The sequence below is a fragment of the Mus caroli genome, chromosome 10, assembly GCF_900094665.2.
Source record: "Mus caroli chromosome 10, CAROLI_EIJ_v1.1, whole genome shotgun sequence".
NCBI classification, from domain to species: Eukaryota; Metazoa; Chordata; class Mammalia; order Rodentia; family Muridae; genus Mus; species Mus caroli.
Window position 1 is genome coordinate 78,466,163 of NC_034579.1, and position 17,992 is coordinate 78,484,154.

At 42.9% G+C, this 17,992-nt stretch overlaps 1 protein-coding gene across 1 annotated transcript in view; it reads left to right on the forward strand.

The window, feature by feature from the left end:
- Polr3b (RNA polymerase III subunit B) overlaps nucleotides 1-17,992 on the forward strand; it is a 102,955-nt gene that overhangs the window by 46,849 nt on the left and 38,114 nt on the right. Inside the window, exons 14-19 of the mRNA XM_021174599.2 lie at nucleotides 3,674-3,874; nucleotides 4,888-5,050; nucleotides 7,191-7,344; nucleotides 9,995-10,069; nucleotides 10,615-10,713; nucleotides 15,059-15,186. Coding sequence (XP_021030258.1) covers nucleotides 3,674-3,874; nucleotides 4,888-5,050; nucleotides 7,191-7,344; nucleotides 9,995-10,069; nucleotides 10,615-10,713; nucleotides 15,059-15,186 — 820 coding nt within the window. The remainder of the gene's footprint in view (nucleotides 1-3,673; nucleotides 3,875-4,887; nucleotides 5,051-7,190; nucleotides 7,345-9,994; nucleotides 10,070-10,614; nucleotides 10,714-15,058; nucleotides 15,187-17,992) is intronic.

Below are 17,992 nucleotides of genomic sequence, written 5' to 3' on the forward strand. Positions count from 1 at the left end.
GTTCTGTGGACTGTATCTTGTGTATTCTGTAATTTTTTTTTTTTTTTTTGCTAATATCCATTTATTAGAGAGGACAGCATGTCCTTTTGGGTCTGAGTTACCTCACTCAGGATGATATTTTCTAGTTCCATCCATTTGCCTGTAAAACTCAGGATGTCCTCATTCTTAATAGCTGAAATGAACCACATTTTCTGTATCCATCCTTCTGTCGTGGGACATCTGGGTTGTTTCCAGCTTCTGACTATCACAAATAAAGCTGCTATGAACATAGAGGAACACGTGCTTCTGTGGCATGGTGGGGCATCTTTTGGGTATATTCCCAAGAGTGGTATAGCTGGGTCTTCCAGTAGGTCTATTTCCAATTTTCTAAGGAACCTCCAGATTGATTTCCAGAGTGGTTGAACCAGTTTGCAATCCCACCAGCAGTAGAGGAGTGTTCTTCTTTCTCCACATCCTCTCCATCATGTGTTGTCACCCAAGGGTTTGATCTTAGCCATTCTGAGTGGTGTAAGGTGGAATCTCTGGGTCGTTTTGATTTGCATTTCTCTGATCACCAAGGGCTTTGAACATTTCTTTAGGTGCTTCTCAGCCATTCGAGATTCCTCAGTTGTGAATTCTCGGTTTAGTTCTATACCCCATTTTTTGATTGGGTTTTTTGGGTTTTTTTTTTTTTTTTGGTTATCAGCTTCTTGAGTTCTTTATATAATTTGGATATTGGCCCTCCATCAGATGTGGAGTTAGTGAAGTTTCATTCCCAATCTGTAGGTGGCCGATTTGTCTTATTGACTATGTCCTTTGCCTTACAGAAGCTTTCCAGTGTCATGAGGTCCCATTTATCAATTGTTCATCTTAGAGCTTGAGCTATTGGAGCTCTGTTTAGGAAATTTCCCCCTGAGCCAATGAGTTCAAGGCTCTTTCCCTCTTCTATTAGATTCAGTGCATCTGGTTTTATGTTGAGGTCCTTGATCTACTTGGACTTGAGCTTTGTGCAAGGTGACAAATAGTCTATTTTAGTGACAAAGGGTCTATTTTCATTTTTCTGCATACAGACTGCCAGTTAGACCAGCACCATTTACTGAAGATGCTTTCTTTTTTCCATTGTATATTTTTGGCTTCTTTGTCAAAAGCCAAGTGTCCATAAGTGTGTGGTCTTATTTCTGGGTCTTCAATTCTATTCCAGTGATCAACAGGTCTGGCTCTGTACCAATACCATGCAGTTTTTATCACTATTTCTCTGTAGTAAGAAAGAAATTAGGGAAACAATCCCTTTACAATAGCCACAAATAATAGAAAATATCTTGGGGTAACTCTAACCAAACAAGTGAAAGACCTATATGACAATAACTTCAAGTCTCTTAAGAAAGAAATCGAAAAAGATTTCAGAGAATGGGGAGATCTCCCATGCTCATGGGTTGGCAGAATTAACATCGTAAAAATGGCCATCCTACCAAAGGCCATCTATAGATTCAATGGAATCCCCATCAAAATCCCAACACAATTCCTCAAAGACATGGAAAGAGCAATTCTCAAAATTCATCTGGAAAGGCAAAAACCCAGAATAGTGAAATAATTCTTAACAATAAAAGAACAGCTGGGGGAACCACCTTCCCTGACCTCAAGCTTTACTGTTTTGTCTTCTTGACCATCTGAGTATTTGAAAGCATTAGGCCTGTGACAGGTGTGTCCTGATCTGAGGGGACCCAGGAGTGTACCCCCAAAAGAACACCTTCACTAAGTTAGCGTTACTGTGGAGTAGTTTCAGGCTCTGTCTCCTCCTCTGGTTTGTTCCTTCGCTGCCTTATGGTTTGCTCCTGTAGAGCAGGAGAACAAATTTTCTCAGCTTCACTTCCCACCTACTTCCTGTTGCCAGCAGGCTGTCTTGTGTTAGCTCTGTGCCGAATATTTACCTGAGAGCTCTGGCCATAGGTCTCTCCAACCAAGGATAAAGATAGCCAGCTGTGCATGCAGCAACCAGATATCCATCTGAGATGCCTGTTTGCCTGCTCTTGGCTTTTACGGTGTAGTGCTTTATGCCTAGAATTTACCACTTTTCCACACTGTCAAAAAATTAAAGGTTCCAAATAAATAGATTCTGAGTTTAACAAAGTAAAACTTTGACTCATGAGGGACATGCCCTGGTGTCATAATGTAGTATAAACCATTATTGGATCTCACAAAACCACACTAGTTTTCCTGCTTTGAGGACTCTAAATCCAGGATCTATAAGTGCTGTTCCTGAAATTGAATTGAAAAGTTTGTATTATTTGCCATCTGTGTGTTTTCCAAGAAAATATTCACAACTTTCATCTGGTTCTTCCAAGGAAGCACCCTAGCATACACAGATTTCCTCTATGAAGTCATGAAGATAATTGGGTCAAGGTTTTTTTACTTTACTTTTTCAATATATACTATTTTCACACTGCTATATGTTCATATTTTGGGGGAATATGATTTAATGTGTTTGTCTTAGTCAGGGTTTCTATTCCTGCGCAAACATCATGACCAAGAAGCAAGTTGGGGAGGAAAGAGTTTATTCAGCTTGCACTTCCATACTGCTGTTCATCACCGAAGGAAGTCAGGACTGGAACTCAAACAGGACAGGAAGCAGGAGCTGATGCAGAGGCCATGGAGGGATGTTCCTTACTGGCTTGCCTCCCCTGGCTTGCTCAGCCTGCTCTCTCAAAGAATCCAAGACTACCAGCCCAGAGATGGTCCCACCCGCAAGGGGCCTCTCCCCCTTGATCACTAATTGAGAAAATGCCTTACAGTTGGATCTCATGGAGGCATTTCCTCAACTGAAGATCCTTTCTCTGTGATAACTCCAGCTGTGTCAAGTTGACACACAAAACCATCCAGTACAGTGTTCTACCAATATATCCAAAAATTTATAGTTGCTATAATCTGATATATTCAGTATATAGGAGATAAAATTAACATTCAAGGTTTTATTCACAGTCCATTTTATTTTATTAATATTTCATGTTAGCATTCAGAGTCATAGAGTTCGTTGTTATTTCATCTTTACACTAACAACATAAATCTATTTTAATATTGATATGACCACAGAGTTGTTTCTTGATTTGACAACATAGTATTTCTTAATGTGAATAAAGTACAGCTTTAGGGCTGAAGAGGTAGCTCAGGGTAGAGTGCCTTCTTAGTATTTGCAAGCCCTGAGCCCTGGGTTTGATCCCCAACATTGGAAAAAAGAATAAAAAAATGAGGATAGTTTAAAACATGCAATTTGCTATCCTTGGGCCTAAGTTAAGAAAGTACAGATGATCCTCCCTAGAGAAACTACTATCAGAGCCATTGTTTTCTGTGTTTATATTTTTCTTACCATCTTTGGAAGGCATCTGAGCAGCAATACAATATAGGATTCCCTTCTCATTTTAGACTGGTTTTGCCTGAAGAAAAAGCCTTCAGTGGAACCCTCAGTGTCTGGTTGACTGACCCTCCTAGGATGAGCACTTGGAGCTTGTTGTTAGCCACAGTGGCTTCACTCTGTGCCTAGAGAGCCCCAGCAAATCATCTGGCTGAGTTTTAACTTTAGTTGTATCATTTTGGTTTGTGTAATTAGATCATGGCTGTATGTGCATTAGCAGGCATTTGCTGTGAGAAACTTCTCAGTTTATAGAAAGGTGGGTCGCCTCATGTATTCCTCTCTCTACAGGGAAATTGGTCTCTGAAGAGATTTAAGATGGACCGACAGGGTGTGACCCAGGTGCTGTCTCGCTTGTCATATATATCTGCACTTGGCATGATGACAAGAATCTCTTCCCAGTTTGAAAAGACAAGGAAAGTGAGTGGCCCTCGTTCTCTGCAGCCGTCTCAGTGGGGAATGCTCTGTCCCTCTGACACACCTGAAGGAGAGGTAAGGTACCATGAGTGCCTGTGTGATTAACTGCTTATTTGGGAGGAAGTACTGGTGCAGCTTGTCAAGGCTCCAGTACTGTTTGGAAGCCAACAGGCTTTGATTCCATGTCAGTGCTCTCAGCAAAGCAAAAGTTTCACTTTATTGGTTTTAATTCAAAACAGCAAGCACCCTTGATAGTCTTTAAGGGGCTCTCAAACTTCTCTCTGAAACCAGGCCTCCATTGTCTCCACTGATCTCAGCCTTCTTCCCTTCCAAGCCTCCACAGAACAGCAAAACTGAGCACTCAAATAGCTTTTCCACCCCAGAGTTCAAATGCTGCCACAATCCTCCAGAAAGCACCCAATCAGGCCTGGGAGAGCAGTACCTATTGACCTGGTACCAATGTCTATCTGCATTAGGGTTTCTGTTACTGTGTTAAATGCCGTGACTATAAGCAACTTGGGGAGAAAGGGGTTTATCTAGCTTACACTTTCAGGTCACACACTCCATCACTGAGGGAAGTCAGGGTAGGAACCTGAATTGAAACAGAAGCCATGGAGGAGTGCTGCTTACTGCCTTGCTCCCCCTGGCTTGCTCAGCCTGCTTTCTTATACATCCCAGGGTCAGCAGCCCATGGATGACACCAGCCACGATGGACTGGGCTGTCCCACATCAATCACTAATTAAGAAATGTACTACAGACCTACCGACAGCCCAGTGTTACGGAGGCGCTTTTTTTTCAATTGTGGCTCTCACTCAGATAACTCTAGCTTGTGTTGATAATGAACAAGCCAGGACAATGTCCTTTCTTGTTATTTGAGGATAAATTCCTCAGGTTAAAGAATATACACATTTTAAAGATGAGGTAGTTTGTTTGAGGTGTGTGTGTGTGTGTATGTTTGAATTTCAAATGTCCCTTTCAAGACTGTACTCTTATGTTACCAACAACAAAGTGGTGAGCATTTTCAGATGCGAGCTGTACTCATGCACTACTGTTTATTCTTAGAAGTGCCTGTCTGTTTTTTTGTTAGGCCTGTGGTTTGGTTAAGAACTTGGCCCTCATGACACATATAACAACTGACATGGAAGATGGACCCATTATTAAGTTAGCTGGGAACTTGGGAGTAGAAGATGTGAATTTATTATGTGGAGAAGAGCTCTCTTACCCAAATGTGTTTCTTGTCTTTCTGAATGGTAGGTATGCTACAGAGATGTGTTCATCCTAAGCCAGTATTTCTCAACCTGTGGGCCACAGCCCCTTGTGGGTAGGGGTTGTTGAATGACATTTTCACAGGGGTCACATATCAGACATCCTGTATATCAGATAGTCACATTACAGTTTATAACAGTAGCAAAATTACAGTTATGAAGTAGCAATGAAAATAATTTTATAGTTGGGAGTCCCCATAACATGAGGGTCTGTATTAAAGGGTTGCAGCATTAGTAAGGCTGACTACAGTCCAAAGCTAGGTTTTGGAAATAGAGAGACAATATATTATTGTTTTTATTTGAAGCATAAAGATATTTTAATTCTGGCCCTAGGTAGACCTTGATTTATTTTTTATTTGTTTTTATTGAAAAATAAATATTTTTCATGCAAAATATTCTGGTTATGCGTTCCCCTTCCTTGTTTCCTCCTAGGTCCCCCTACCTCCTTGCCTTATAATTCTGTGACTTCTTTTTCTAGCTCTTTAGAAAACAAAATAGGCAAAACAAAATGAAACAAAAACCCAAACTAGAATAAGACAAAAACAAAGAAGGAACAGAAGAAGCAGTATACAGTTGGGCGCACGCGCGCGCCGAGACACACACACACACACTATCAAAACCTGTAAAAGCAAAAGACTAGTATGGTAAGAAAGAAAAAAAAAAAAAAACAAACAAAGCATTATGAGACCAAAAAATGCTTCAAAAATACCACTGAGTTCTTTTTATCTTGGCCATCTACTGCTAAGCATGGAGCTACCCTTAAAGTGGTTAGTATACCCAGTGAGACTCCACTGAAGAAAGTAATTTTTCTTTATGGGTGGTCGTCAGTTGCAGATCGCTTCCACAGGTCCAAGGCAGGTGGGGGGGTCCCAGGGTGGGGAGGGAGTGTAGACACAAGGTCACATCCCTAACCAGGAAGCTATCTCCAGCAGCCCTTGGTTTAAAGGAGGAAAAGTGACAACAGAAACAGTTGGTCTTTTGATTGTGGTACCCAAGGTTTCAGTAGGTTTCATTGCTGGGATGGGACATCATGAGCATGGCAACTCTTATCAAGGAAAACATTATATTGGGGCTGGCTCACAGTTTTAGAGGTTCAGTCCATTATCATTGCAGGAAGCTTGGCAGTGTACAAGCAGACATGATGCTGTAGGAACCAAGAGTTCTGTATCTTGATCTGAAGACAGCCAGAAGAAAACTGTGTTCTGCAGGCAGCCAGCAGGAGCCTCTGCCACACTGGCCAGACTTGAGCATATATAAAATTAAGATCTCAAAGCTCCACCTCACAGTGACACACTTCCTCCAACACAACCACACCTCCAAATAGTGCCACTTTCCATGGGCCAGACATATTCTCACCACCACACCAAGACTCTGAGGACACGGAACACTGCTGAGGTCCATCTGCTGCTTTCCATCTATTTGCAGCTGCTAAAATATCCATAGTAAGATAAGCTCTGTGTAGTATCTTAGTGGCTGGTTAAATATGCACACAGTTCTGCAGAAATGATCAGATTGACTCACTTCATACTATCTAGCCTTTGAGTCACTTCAGCAGCTGTGGCAAAGGAGATATTCTACTGCTTTGGTTCATGTCTGTTTCTTCCTTCATGTGTACTCTGCTCTCTTCAAAGCTCCCAGAGGCTGGTGGCAAAGTGCCTACTCTTCTTTTAACTTGGTAGCTCTGTCCTGTCTGATGTGCTCTGGCCATCCCTTTCCCCCCATTCAGAGAGTTCTAGCCCTTTATAATACAGGCTCTGGTGGAAGGGTCTGCCTCAGCAAGACAATCGGCTGCCCGCCCCCTCAGTGTTTCCCAGGGGGTTGATGGGGCTGGCTCTTAGTCTGCATGCCACCTGCCTGTGCCAGTGTGAAGCTCCTGTCCTCATCACCATGCTGACAGTTGAGACGGTCAGGGAGAGGAACACTTGAGAAATTCCTCAGTCAGTGCCCAGTGTGATAGCCACAGGCTTTAAAGCCCACAGAGTGTCTTTAAGCATACTCTTGTGCTGCTTCCTAGAGCCCGTGAATAAGTTCTGGTGTTAATAACTTTTAAATGACTATGCCCTGCTTCTCAGTGTTATTATTGGATGGATAATCGCCTGACTCACCTATCTCTTGTCTTTGTTAGGTAACATCCTGGGTGTTATTCGAGACCATAAAAAGCTTGTCAGCACATTCCGGCTCATGCGCAGAGCAGGCTATATCAATGAATTTGTTTCTATCTCCACCAACCTTACAGACCGGTGTGTGTATATTTCCTCTGATGGCGGGCGCTTGTGCAGGTGAGTTGCTGTAGAGACTGGAGACCCTTTATGTGCACTTTGGAAGAAATGGCCTTGCCTCTGGTTTTAAAGCTTGTTTTAGCCTCCTTTTTGTCCTGAAGATAAATTTAATTCAGTTATCCTACAACTTGGAGAATAATGGGCGGTTTGAAAAACAATGGGAGATATTTTCTGTTCTCAGAGAGTTCAGACTGCCAGGAGAGGCAGAAACCATGACGAGTGGCAGCCAGCTGTGCTGGCTCGAGTGGACTCGAGTTGCTGTCTTGTTTTACTGGGTGTGCTGCATGTGTAAGACCATCATCTGAGTTATCTTCATTCATGAGGACCTCGGTGGTCTATGAGGCTGAGCCAGATGAGAGAGCTAGAGCACGGTAGAATTGGGCTTTTCCTGGTGGTCCTTAAATGTCACTCCACTCCACCGATCGTGATCCACCTCCGTATTCTGCCCAGCTTTAAAGTCTTGGCATCCTGACCCCTCTTCTTCCTGCAGTCATTCCTCCCCCTCTTCCATAAGATTCCACGTGCTCTGCCTAATGTTTGGCTGTGGGTCTTTGCATCTATTTCCATCAGCTGCTGGATCCAAGAGCTTACCCCTAATACTATCTAGAGGGCCAGGAACCAGAGACCCAGGATAGAATCAAACAAGACCGGCAATTAAGAAGGAGAGTGTTGGGGGGTGGGGGGAGAAGTCAATGAAACCATCCCTATAGACAGAAGCCTAGGATAATCAGCCTTCTGCTAAATTCTTAATGCTTCTAGTCAAGTAAGTTTTTGCTTAACTCAGTCAGAGCTGGCTTCTCTTGTGATGTTGCTGAAAATAAGATACCCACATTTGAGTCCTCACTGGTCACTTAGTGACAGTGCAATTCTGGGTATTCCTAAGTTTCTGAGGTTTGATTTCCTCGGCTGTGAATTATAAGTGGTGATGTCTCCCTAGGTAGGACTCTGCTAAGAATAGCAAGTAGGCTGTGGCAAGTGCTTATGCAGAGCTGCTAACAAATAGCCCAGGCCAGGCATGGTGGCCTAAATCATAGTCAGGCAGAGGCAGGTAGTGGGTCTATGAATTCCTGGTCTCTGGTGAGATCTTGTCTTTAAGTAGAGGAAGGACATGGGGTGAGACAGCATGGCCTTCTGGGGCAGGAGAAGCACAGGCATGTTGTAAGCTATTCCTGTTCAGAACGGTTTCATTTTACTTTATCCATACAATAAAACATGCTCTTTTAAAAAGTAAGTTGTTTTTAGAGATAAATGTATAATAGCGACCAGAGAGCTGCTGGCATGGAATTTACTGCACAAGCCGCTTCTCTGGGTCCTGCTCTTGACTGGGAACCTTAACCTGCCGTAAGCTCCTGGCTACAGCAGCAGTGGTCTGAGCTCCTGGGGTAGGCCGGGAGTGGGTCTCTGTTTCCTCACCAAAAGCAGGACTTCGGGGTCCTGCTGCTGACTTCCTTGAAGAGCTCTCTCTGCTCCTGTCAGCAGCTCATGTCCCTTTTGTGAGTGGTTAGCTCCTCTTCTTGCCAGTTTCAAAGTGCTCATTAGTCTTCACATCGCTATTTGGGCTCCAGGATAGACACACAAGTGTCTGCTGGCTTCTCGCTCCCCTCTGTAAGAGCTGCTTATCCAAATAGCAACAGCCCTTGACATTTCCGTGCTGCATGCCATTCTTTTTGTGGCTAGTTTCTTGTGGTGGCAAAGCCCTCAGAGGCAAGTCACCGCTGACAGTTACAGGTTAATCTACCAGAGTGTTCCCTCCACCTCACCCCCATCAGTCATTACAAGTCACCAGTAAGGAAATGAAGCTGTGGTCTCTTCTCTATAAACATATAGCAAAGTGAAAGTCACCTGTTCGTCTATCTTGGTGATGTTAGTTATGTATGAAACCACCCCAGACACCTCGTTTCCACCGAACTCTCAAGTCAGATGCTGTTACTGTCCTCAGTGACAGGTCTCTGCCTGCCAACTCCATAGGGATTACAGTAGTTCTGTGAGTGGGATATGTTCCAGGGTCTCCAGTGGATGTCTAAAACCATAAACAGTACTCAGTCTTGAATGTACCATTGTTTTATTCAGAAAACTGAGACTGCTACTAAATGACTAGCAAGCAAGCATCCTGTCAGTACTGTGTAGTGTGGATCCCCTCTGATGTAGAATGGAGTAGCGTGGAACGGGATTTCACCACCCTGCCCAGACGCATACATGATCTCAAACATTTTAGACCACAGTTGGCCCCAAGGAACTAAAATCACCAAAGAACAAAACACCTGAAGTATGGGTTAAGGGAGACTGCTATAAACCACATATTCCCAGTAGGAAAGGAAGAGAGGCTTCTGGATAATCGTTGACACACTTTACAAAATACAGCATGAAAATGTTGTACCCTGTGGAAACTTTATTGGCTGTGATTTTTGTGTTGCTTTTTTATTTAAATGCAAATGATTCTTAGGATAATTGGAGGCAATTCTGTTAGTATATATATACTCACATGATCAGAGAGTGGTGGAGAGAAAAAGACCCTACATGTTCATACAGAAAAAACTACTGTATGTCGTCAAGCAACCAGAGCAGGCTGTGTGTCTCCCCTCTTGTTCCATGGTGGCAGGTAGAACTGGCTGACATCATTCTTCTATAAGTTACTCTTCTCCCTTTCTAGGCCTTACATAATTGTCAAGAAACAAAAGCCAGCTGTCACAAATAAGCACATGGAAGAGTTGGCTCAAGGCTACAGGTAAGTGACCAAAGGTAGGAATCATTCGTTTCTTTAAATATGTGCCTACATGCTTTAGTCAGCTGTAGCATTCTTTGGCGTGTACTGTTAGGAAAGTGCATTTTAATCTCTAGTCTATTCATTCCTCTCTACCAAGTTTACCAGCAGCCACTTATAAATCATTACCCATGCAGTGCCTGCATGTGATGAAGTGTTCACCAACCCCAGTCACGAGGATTACAGAGCCTTGGTGTAATTAGTGTCCACTAGATACTTCCACCAAGAAAAGCCCCTGTAGGCACACTGCTAATGTGGGCACTGATTCCTCTTACCAGTTTCTGAAGTCAGTATTTTTACAAGTGGGACCCAGGTTGGCAAAATTCACCCTTTAGTGCTTTTATCTTAGCAGCTTGTGAGCCATGAACAGCGTGTTCAGACATTTCAGTGTATTGATGCTCTCTAGGAGAGAATGGTATTTGGGAATAAGTGAAAACCAGGGTCCTCCATTGTTCTAACAGTGCTGCAATCAAGTTGCCTTTCTGTCTCTTTTACCAATATTTTCTTAGGAATTTTGAAGATTTCTTACATGAAAGTCTAGTTGAATACTTAGATGTGAATGAAGAAAATGACTGTAACATTGCGCTCTACGAACATACAATTAATAAGTAAGTAAGATTGGCAACCACAATTAAAGTCCATTTGTCCGTGGACTTTAGTGCTGTCTATTTCACTGTCTACTTCAGACCTTCAGGGGTTGGGAGGGGAGGTGCTCCTGTGAGGATGCTGTTCTGTAAGGAAGCACCCTGTCATTTGTCCCAGTGGAGTGCCCCAAATCACTAGCAAATAATCTCTAGATGTAATTATCCTCTAACCCTGTGATGCTCAGTGTATACATTTAAAAGGGACTCTCCTCTCTGATTTTGCTACCCAACTACTGTAAACAATGAGCTGATGATGCATAAAATGTGTTTGTCTCTTCGAGATAGGAGTTTGTCAGTGAATATCTGAAATCTCATTGTTAGAGGAGGAATTCCACATATAGTGTGGCGTAAAAATATCTCTGCGCCGCATATGTGCAGTGTGAACTCAGGATGCCAATGTGTCCATGATATTTTTTCTACCACAGTGGCACATTAGAAGCATCTGTGTTCTGTTTGGAAGACGTTAGAGGACATCAGCACAGCTTGCTCTGTGACACAAGTCATTAATGTACCACTTGCCCAAAACTGGAACTTTTGCAGTTATATTTTTAAAGGGGAATTTAATAGTCATACTTAATAACTATTTATATCTTCAGTCTTGAGCAAATAATTTTTTTATTTCTGCTACTAGATGAAATATATATTTGTGTTATAATATTTGTATATATTTGTATTATAATTTAATAATATTTTTCAGTCAGAATTTTTACCCCTTCGGATGGTGAGCTTTTCAAACTACTTTTATATTCCACATTTCAGAAGCTATTTTACAGTGGATGTTTTTAAGGATAGGGTCTCATTATGTAGCCCTTACTGGTGTAGAACTTAGTGTGTAGCCCAGGCTGGCCGCATACTCACAGAGCTTGTGTGTGTGTGTGTCTGCCAAGCACGGAGGTTAAAGGTGAGTGCCATGTCCAGCCTGTAGTTCACTTGGAAATGACAGCTGTGTCCTTTGTGTTTCTGTAGCTCCGATTACTCTTACTTGCCTGGAGATGTACCCAGGGCTGAGTTTGCTCACCACCCCCATCTTCCACTCAGTCCAGGCTGCTGCCATTGCCCGCCCCCTGGCAGCCATCCATGGCTCTCAGAAGCCCTTACACACATCACTGGGCTCCTAACGTTTGCTTACACTTGATTCTCCTTCACCCTCTGCATTCACCTTCCCTAACCTGGAACACTGAATGGCTCCTGTTTCTCCTTCTGACCTGTGCTATCACTTTGTTGGGAGTCTCTGAATAACTGCTTTAAAACAAATACCCATATTCCGCCCCCACAACTTTATTGCTAGTGCTTACTGCCGTAGAATAAAAATCTAGGTTTTACTGACTTATTTGCATACTGTGTATCTTCCTTCAGTAGGGCATTATAAAGCAGAGGTTTTCCCAGTCACCAAGATACTGTATTGATCAAATTCATTTTATTTTATTTTAAAATATGATAATTAAAATATGATAATTCTATTCTCTTATTCATAGTCAGCATGTGCTTTTAAATGTAGATCTCCATAGATTTAAAAAGTAAACTTAAACTGGGGATTGAACCCAGTTGGGAACCCAGTATTTGCCTATCATACACAAAGTACCCCCAGAAGCCCCCAGCACCAAATAGAACCAGGTATAATGTCAGGAGTGGTGGCCCCAGCTTTTAATCCTGCACTAAGGAGGTAGAGGCAAGCTAATCTCTGAATTCAAGGTGAGCCTATCAACATAGTGAGTTCTAGGACAGCCAGAGCTACAAAGTGAAATCCTGTCTTAATAAAATATAATACACTCGGGAGGCAGAGGCAGGCAGATTTCTGAGTTAGAGGCCAGCCTGGTCTACAAAATGAGTTTCAGCATAGTGACTTTCACCCTGTCCTGTGCTCTAAGGCCCTGCTTAGCGAAGAGCGTGAGCCTGCATCCTTTTCCATCCTTCCAGACTCCACAGGCCACAGTACCGATGCTAGCTGTTTATGTTGAGCTTTCTAAGTAGACACACAGGTACATGCACAGTCATTCAGGAACACAGGAACTTGTTTACACGTTTAATTGACTGTCCTTTGAACACCTTGTTGCTAGTGTGGGCACACTATTTGCCTATATACATAGTTTATTTAACCTGTTCCCTGCTAGAATGTATATGAGTTCCTGTTCAGGATAAATATACAGTGGTTGTGATTCTAAAGGAAATTATTTTTCTTTTTCATAAAACTAAAATTTAGTATTAAATTTAGCTATTCACTATTTATGAACAAATATTTATTTAGTCTTTTAAAAAGTTACTTTTTTGTGATGAAGGAAAAGCATTGGTTATGTTTCACCTGGCTCTCATGCATGCTAGTTACGCTGGTCACTGAACCACACCCCCTAGCCAAACTCTGTGTTGTATTCTAGTGTAGAAAATGCGGCTTCGCTGGGCGTGGTGGCGCACGCCTTTAAACCCAGCACTCGGGAGGCAGAGGCAGGCGGATTTCTGAGTTCGAGGCCAGCCTGGAATACAAAGTGAGTTCCAGGACAACCAGGGATACACAGAGAAACCTTGTCTCGAAAAACCAAAAAAAAAAAAAAGAAAAGAAAATGCGGCTTCAAGCTATGCTTCTTAAAAAAAATTAAACTTTTAAAAATAAAGAAAAAAGAAATACCTATACTGGGGCGTCTTAAAACAAACAAACAAACCTGCCTAGACCTTTCCCAGCCTGCTGGTACATGCACAGTTCTGCTGGCTCCCATGGAAAGCACTGCTGTTCCAGCTTATAGAGATGGGAACAACCCCATACACCCCTCTACCCCACCCCATTCCCACCCCGAGTCCCCCACCCCTCATCTCCCCATTCAGCATAGCTTACTGTGTGTTAGAGAAGTAGATGAGGGAGTAGACCTTTCATCAGGTGCGTTACAGCTAACTCCCACAGTGGGGAGAGACCTGCTTTCTTAGAGATCCCCTCTACCCTCAGGCACTGTGAACCTTTGAAATACCTAAGGCTCTTTTTCATGGACCTTTGCGGTAGGAACTCAGGATCACTGCATAGCATGTATACTGAAGGAGATCTGGGCTACTTTGGCTCTTTCCCAAAACCATCTGAGCTACTTTATACTTTGGCTCCAACCTGAATTTTCTGCAGAAATGCATCATGAAGTAACCAAGGTTCTGACAACCACTAGTCAGCTGTCTCTGACAAGCCTGTCCCATAGGAATACACTGCCAGGCACTGATGCATAGGAGTCTCGAGTAGCCGCAGTCAATGAGTAATTAATTATTATTTGGGGAGGGGATACTCAAGATTGAATCTAGGGCATCACACATGCTAGGCAGGTTCTTTACCACCTAGGTATAGCCTCAGCCCTTCATTTACATATTATTATTATGCCACTGTGTCCAAAATACTGTATTATCATGTAATGAATATTTTTAAATGAAATATTTTACATTTTTCCCATCCATTGTAAATCTTTTAAATCTTATATATACTTAGTAGCTAAATTGCGTTAGAAATATTAAATCTGATAAACTTTTACAGTTGAATAGGTAGATTCACAAATTTAAGTTGTCTGAAATATAATGACAGTTTAGAATTTAAAAAGCTGAGTTATGGGCTGGTGAGATGGCTCATTGGGTAAGAGCACCTGAATGCTCTTCCGAAGGTCCGGAGTTCAAATCCCAGCAACCACATGGTGGCTCACAACCATCCGTAATGAGATCTGACTCCCTCTTCTGGAGTGTCTGAAGACAGCTACAGTGTACTTATAAATAAATAAATCTTTAAAAAAAAAAAAAAGCTGAGTTATTTAAATTTAAACTTGAGTTTTAAATTTTAAATTTTAAATCCCTTAAAATTGGGTAAAATCTAAAGCTCATCTCCTCAGAAGCCTGCTGTTTGAACTCCTCCGAGGCCGTGGTCAGCTAGTGACCGTGGTGCTGCCTGCAGAGGGTTGTACCTACTCATTTTCAGAGAGCTCTGTTCCTTTCCCCACACGTGATACAGACTTCTCCCTGTCAAAGGGAAGGCAGCTGCTTGCCTGTGTGGAAGTTACTGGTACCACACTTCTGTGTGTGTTGTCACTGGTAGCATATGTGGTGATAATGCTCTGTTTTTATATAAACACTCCTATACTGTTTCCCTTCTTTATTTCCATCACTGATGAGAATTTTTTTCACATAACAGTTCAAACTCTCTCACGATTTATTTCAACATGTTTTTCTTGAACCAGTTTCGCTAGCATCAAAGCTTATTATAAATCCCATGGGGACCTAGGAAATAGTATTTTTATATACTCAGACACTGACTTAGCGCTTGCTATCTGAACTGCTGAAATCGTCATTAACTTTCCAGAGACACCACCCACTTGGAGATTGAACCCTTCACTCTGCTTGGTGTTTGTGCCGGCCTGATCCCATACCCTCATCACAACCAGTCTCCAAGAAACACCTACCAGTGTGCTATGGGCAAGCAAGCCATGGGTAAGAGTGCCTTGTTAAACCTGCTTCTAAGCTGCATGGAGAAAGCCTTCAATCTTTATTCCCACTGCTGTGTGTTTGGGCAATACAGATGCTTGTGACACCTGGGAGTTGCTAAGCTCAAAGAACGCTGCAGACTCACAGATCTCAACTAGCTTCCTTAGCCAACAAAGTTGCACGTAATAAATTTCCCATAATTGTAAGAGTGACTGCAAACATCAAATCCCTGAAAAGTGTGAGTTAACCAGGAGAGACGGGCATATGAAAGAGCAGAACAAGGGAAGGCAAAGGAGGAGATGGTTACAGTAGTGAGGAGACTGGCTGAGTGTCATATGCACCTAGGTTGTCTGCACAACTGTCATGAACCTGTGTACCTAAGGTGTCCGCCTGTGTGACAGTCCTGAACCTGTCCTGTTCTTGCAGGTGCTCTTGAGTCTCCTAAAACTAGTTTCCAAACCCATTTCTTTCCCCCTCTGGTTTATCCTACATCATATATCTGAGCATCATACATCCACTGAGCAAGACCTGGCAGTCAGATGTCGGGGAAAGAGCCTTAAAACAGACAGGGTCAGACAGAGCTTTCTGCTTACAGGGTATCAGTGCGGTGGAGAGTCTGCCAAATTACACCAGTAGCTGGGATCTGGGAATTAAGGGAGAGAGTGTTGGTGTAGGTGGAACTGCACCAAGTCTCAAAAGGGAAGCAGCTTTCAAAGAGGAAACAGGAGCTAGCATCTCACAGGACTCTCGATGCTTGGTGTGCCCTTTGGCTGACTATGGAGAGACAGAAAACATTTTATCCTGCCACCCTTTACCTGAGTGGTGTAAGGCCTGGACAGTTGGGAGTAATTCCCAGTGGGAAAGCTGAACAGTGGCTCATCAGTTTGGCTTGCTATTCATCCTCGGCAGTGTGGGCTGGGGTCCTGCCTGTGCTCCTGACTTGCTAACAAGTTGAAATATACAGTACTGCACCCTATGTGCCATGAAAGGGCTATCACTTCTTTTGGGTTTACCAAACCATTTTGTTTGATGATGTGAATCCCCACTGAAACAATGCACCTTTTGTGTGCATCCTTCGGCAGCATTAACAAGGCCAATCACTGTATGACTAATGCCACTCATTTTGTTTGAAAATACAAACCGAAGCACTGGCCATCCTCAGCGTGTGAAACTGCTTTAAAAATAAACGATAGAGTTAAAGGAAGAAAAAAATATTTTTATCACAACCCTTCCCACCCCCCAAAAATAAAAACCCAACCTTTATTTTATGGCCCCACACGTCTGAAGCCGGTTGGGTTAGCTACCACACACAGTTAAGCAGGATCAGTGTGCACAGAAAGCCAATTCAGTGTCTGTAGAGTTCTTTTGTAGTCTTCTGTGTGAAGGTTTTTTTCCTCGTTTTGTTGTGAGTGTCATTTGCAATTCATTGTCTGTGTTTTCTGAGGTTGGTGTATTCAGCTGCTCTGACCCTGGGTCCTGCACATTTAGCTCCTTGGATACAATCCTCTGACGTTACTGCTGACGCTTGCAAGACAAAAGCCACTGAATATCTTAAGTCATTAAAAAAAAAAAAGCCTTTGTTACTGTTTGTTATTATAAAGCACACCTGACTAGGAAGGAAATCGTAGAGAAGTCATTTAAAGTTGGCACATGGTGTGGGCGCACTTCCCTTTGGACACTAAAATAGCTGCAGGAGTACCGTGTAAGATCTGTGTGAAAGACAGGAAAAAGGCCAGGGAGAGAGCCAGAGCAGAGACCCAGGTCTGAGGCAAGCCCCGCCCTTGGAGCAGGACTGCACTGGATCCTTTGAGCTCCCTGAGTCCTGACAGCGGGGAACTAAAGGCACTTTAAAGAGGATACATTGCTGAGACCCCTAATCTCAGTCTGTGTGGATTTTCCAGTCATGGTTTACTTGTTGTTTGTCTGTTAGTCTGTGCAGAAAGTGAAGGAAGCGGTAAATATTCCAGCCAACCTGGAAGAGGTGCTGTGTCTAACCTCTTTCCCCTTTGATACCAACCTCTTCCTTGTCTCCCTCAGAGCGAAACAGCTCTTTTTCTGTTGCCACAAAGAGCTTCACTAAGACCAGTGTGGACCACAGGAACTCAAAGCCTCGCCTCACACATCAGACAGCTAATCCAGCAAGCTGCCTGCAAAGGTGCTTCTTAAATCACAGACACTTTATGAATATAGTTATGAATAAAGTTCAAGTCCCCCTCAGCACCTCTCACTTCTGCATGTGCTGTAGATGTGGTGATATGGCTCAGAATAGTAAGTCAGATAGACAGTCGTCTCCAGGCCCTGAGCACCGGCTGTGTGCTGGGGCTGCAGTGTGAGCTGGCAAGGCTGAGCTCAGAGGCTCCCTCCATCCTGTCTGTTTTACTAGCTGGCCATCCTCTAGAAGAACACTTTCTCTTCTTTAAAGGATCACTCAGTTGCTATCAGCAAGTTAATGAATATGCATCACGGACCTCCTCCAGCCCTTCCCCCTTCAGCTCCAAATTGCTGAGATTTGAAAAAGAAAACATCTTAGGAGCTGGGACAGCTTCTGTCTTTGTCTTCACAGAGTCTGTTTCTAAGTGGACCATTTTCTTCCTGTGTTTAAACTGGAGTAGGATGTCCTGGAATTGAGATGTTTAAAGCACATAGTGTTCAAGAATTCCCATAAAGTTTTGTTAAGTCCAGGCCTCTACCCCACTGTTTTGCAGATCTATTATTTATTTGTTTAGGAATTTTTAAAAATGGGGGGGGAAAGACTTAGCCAATTCTTGATGAGAATTGTTTTTAATCTATTGATGTTTGTTTGTTTGTTTGT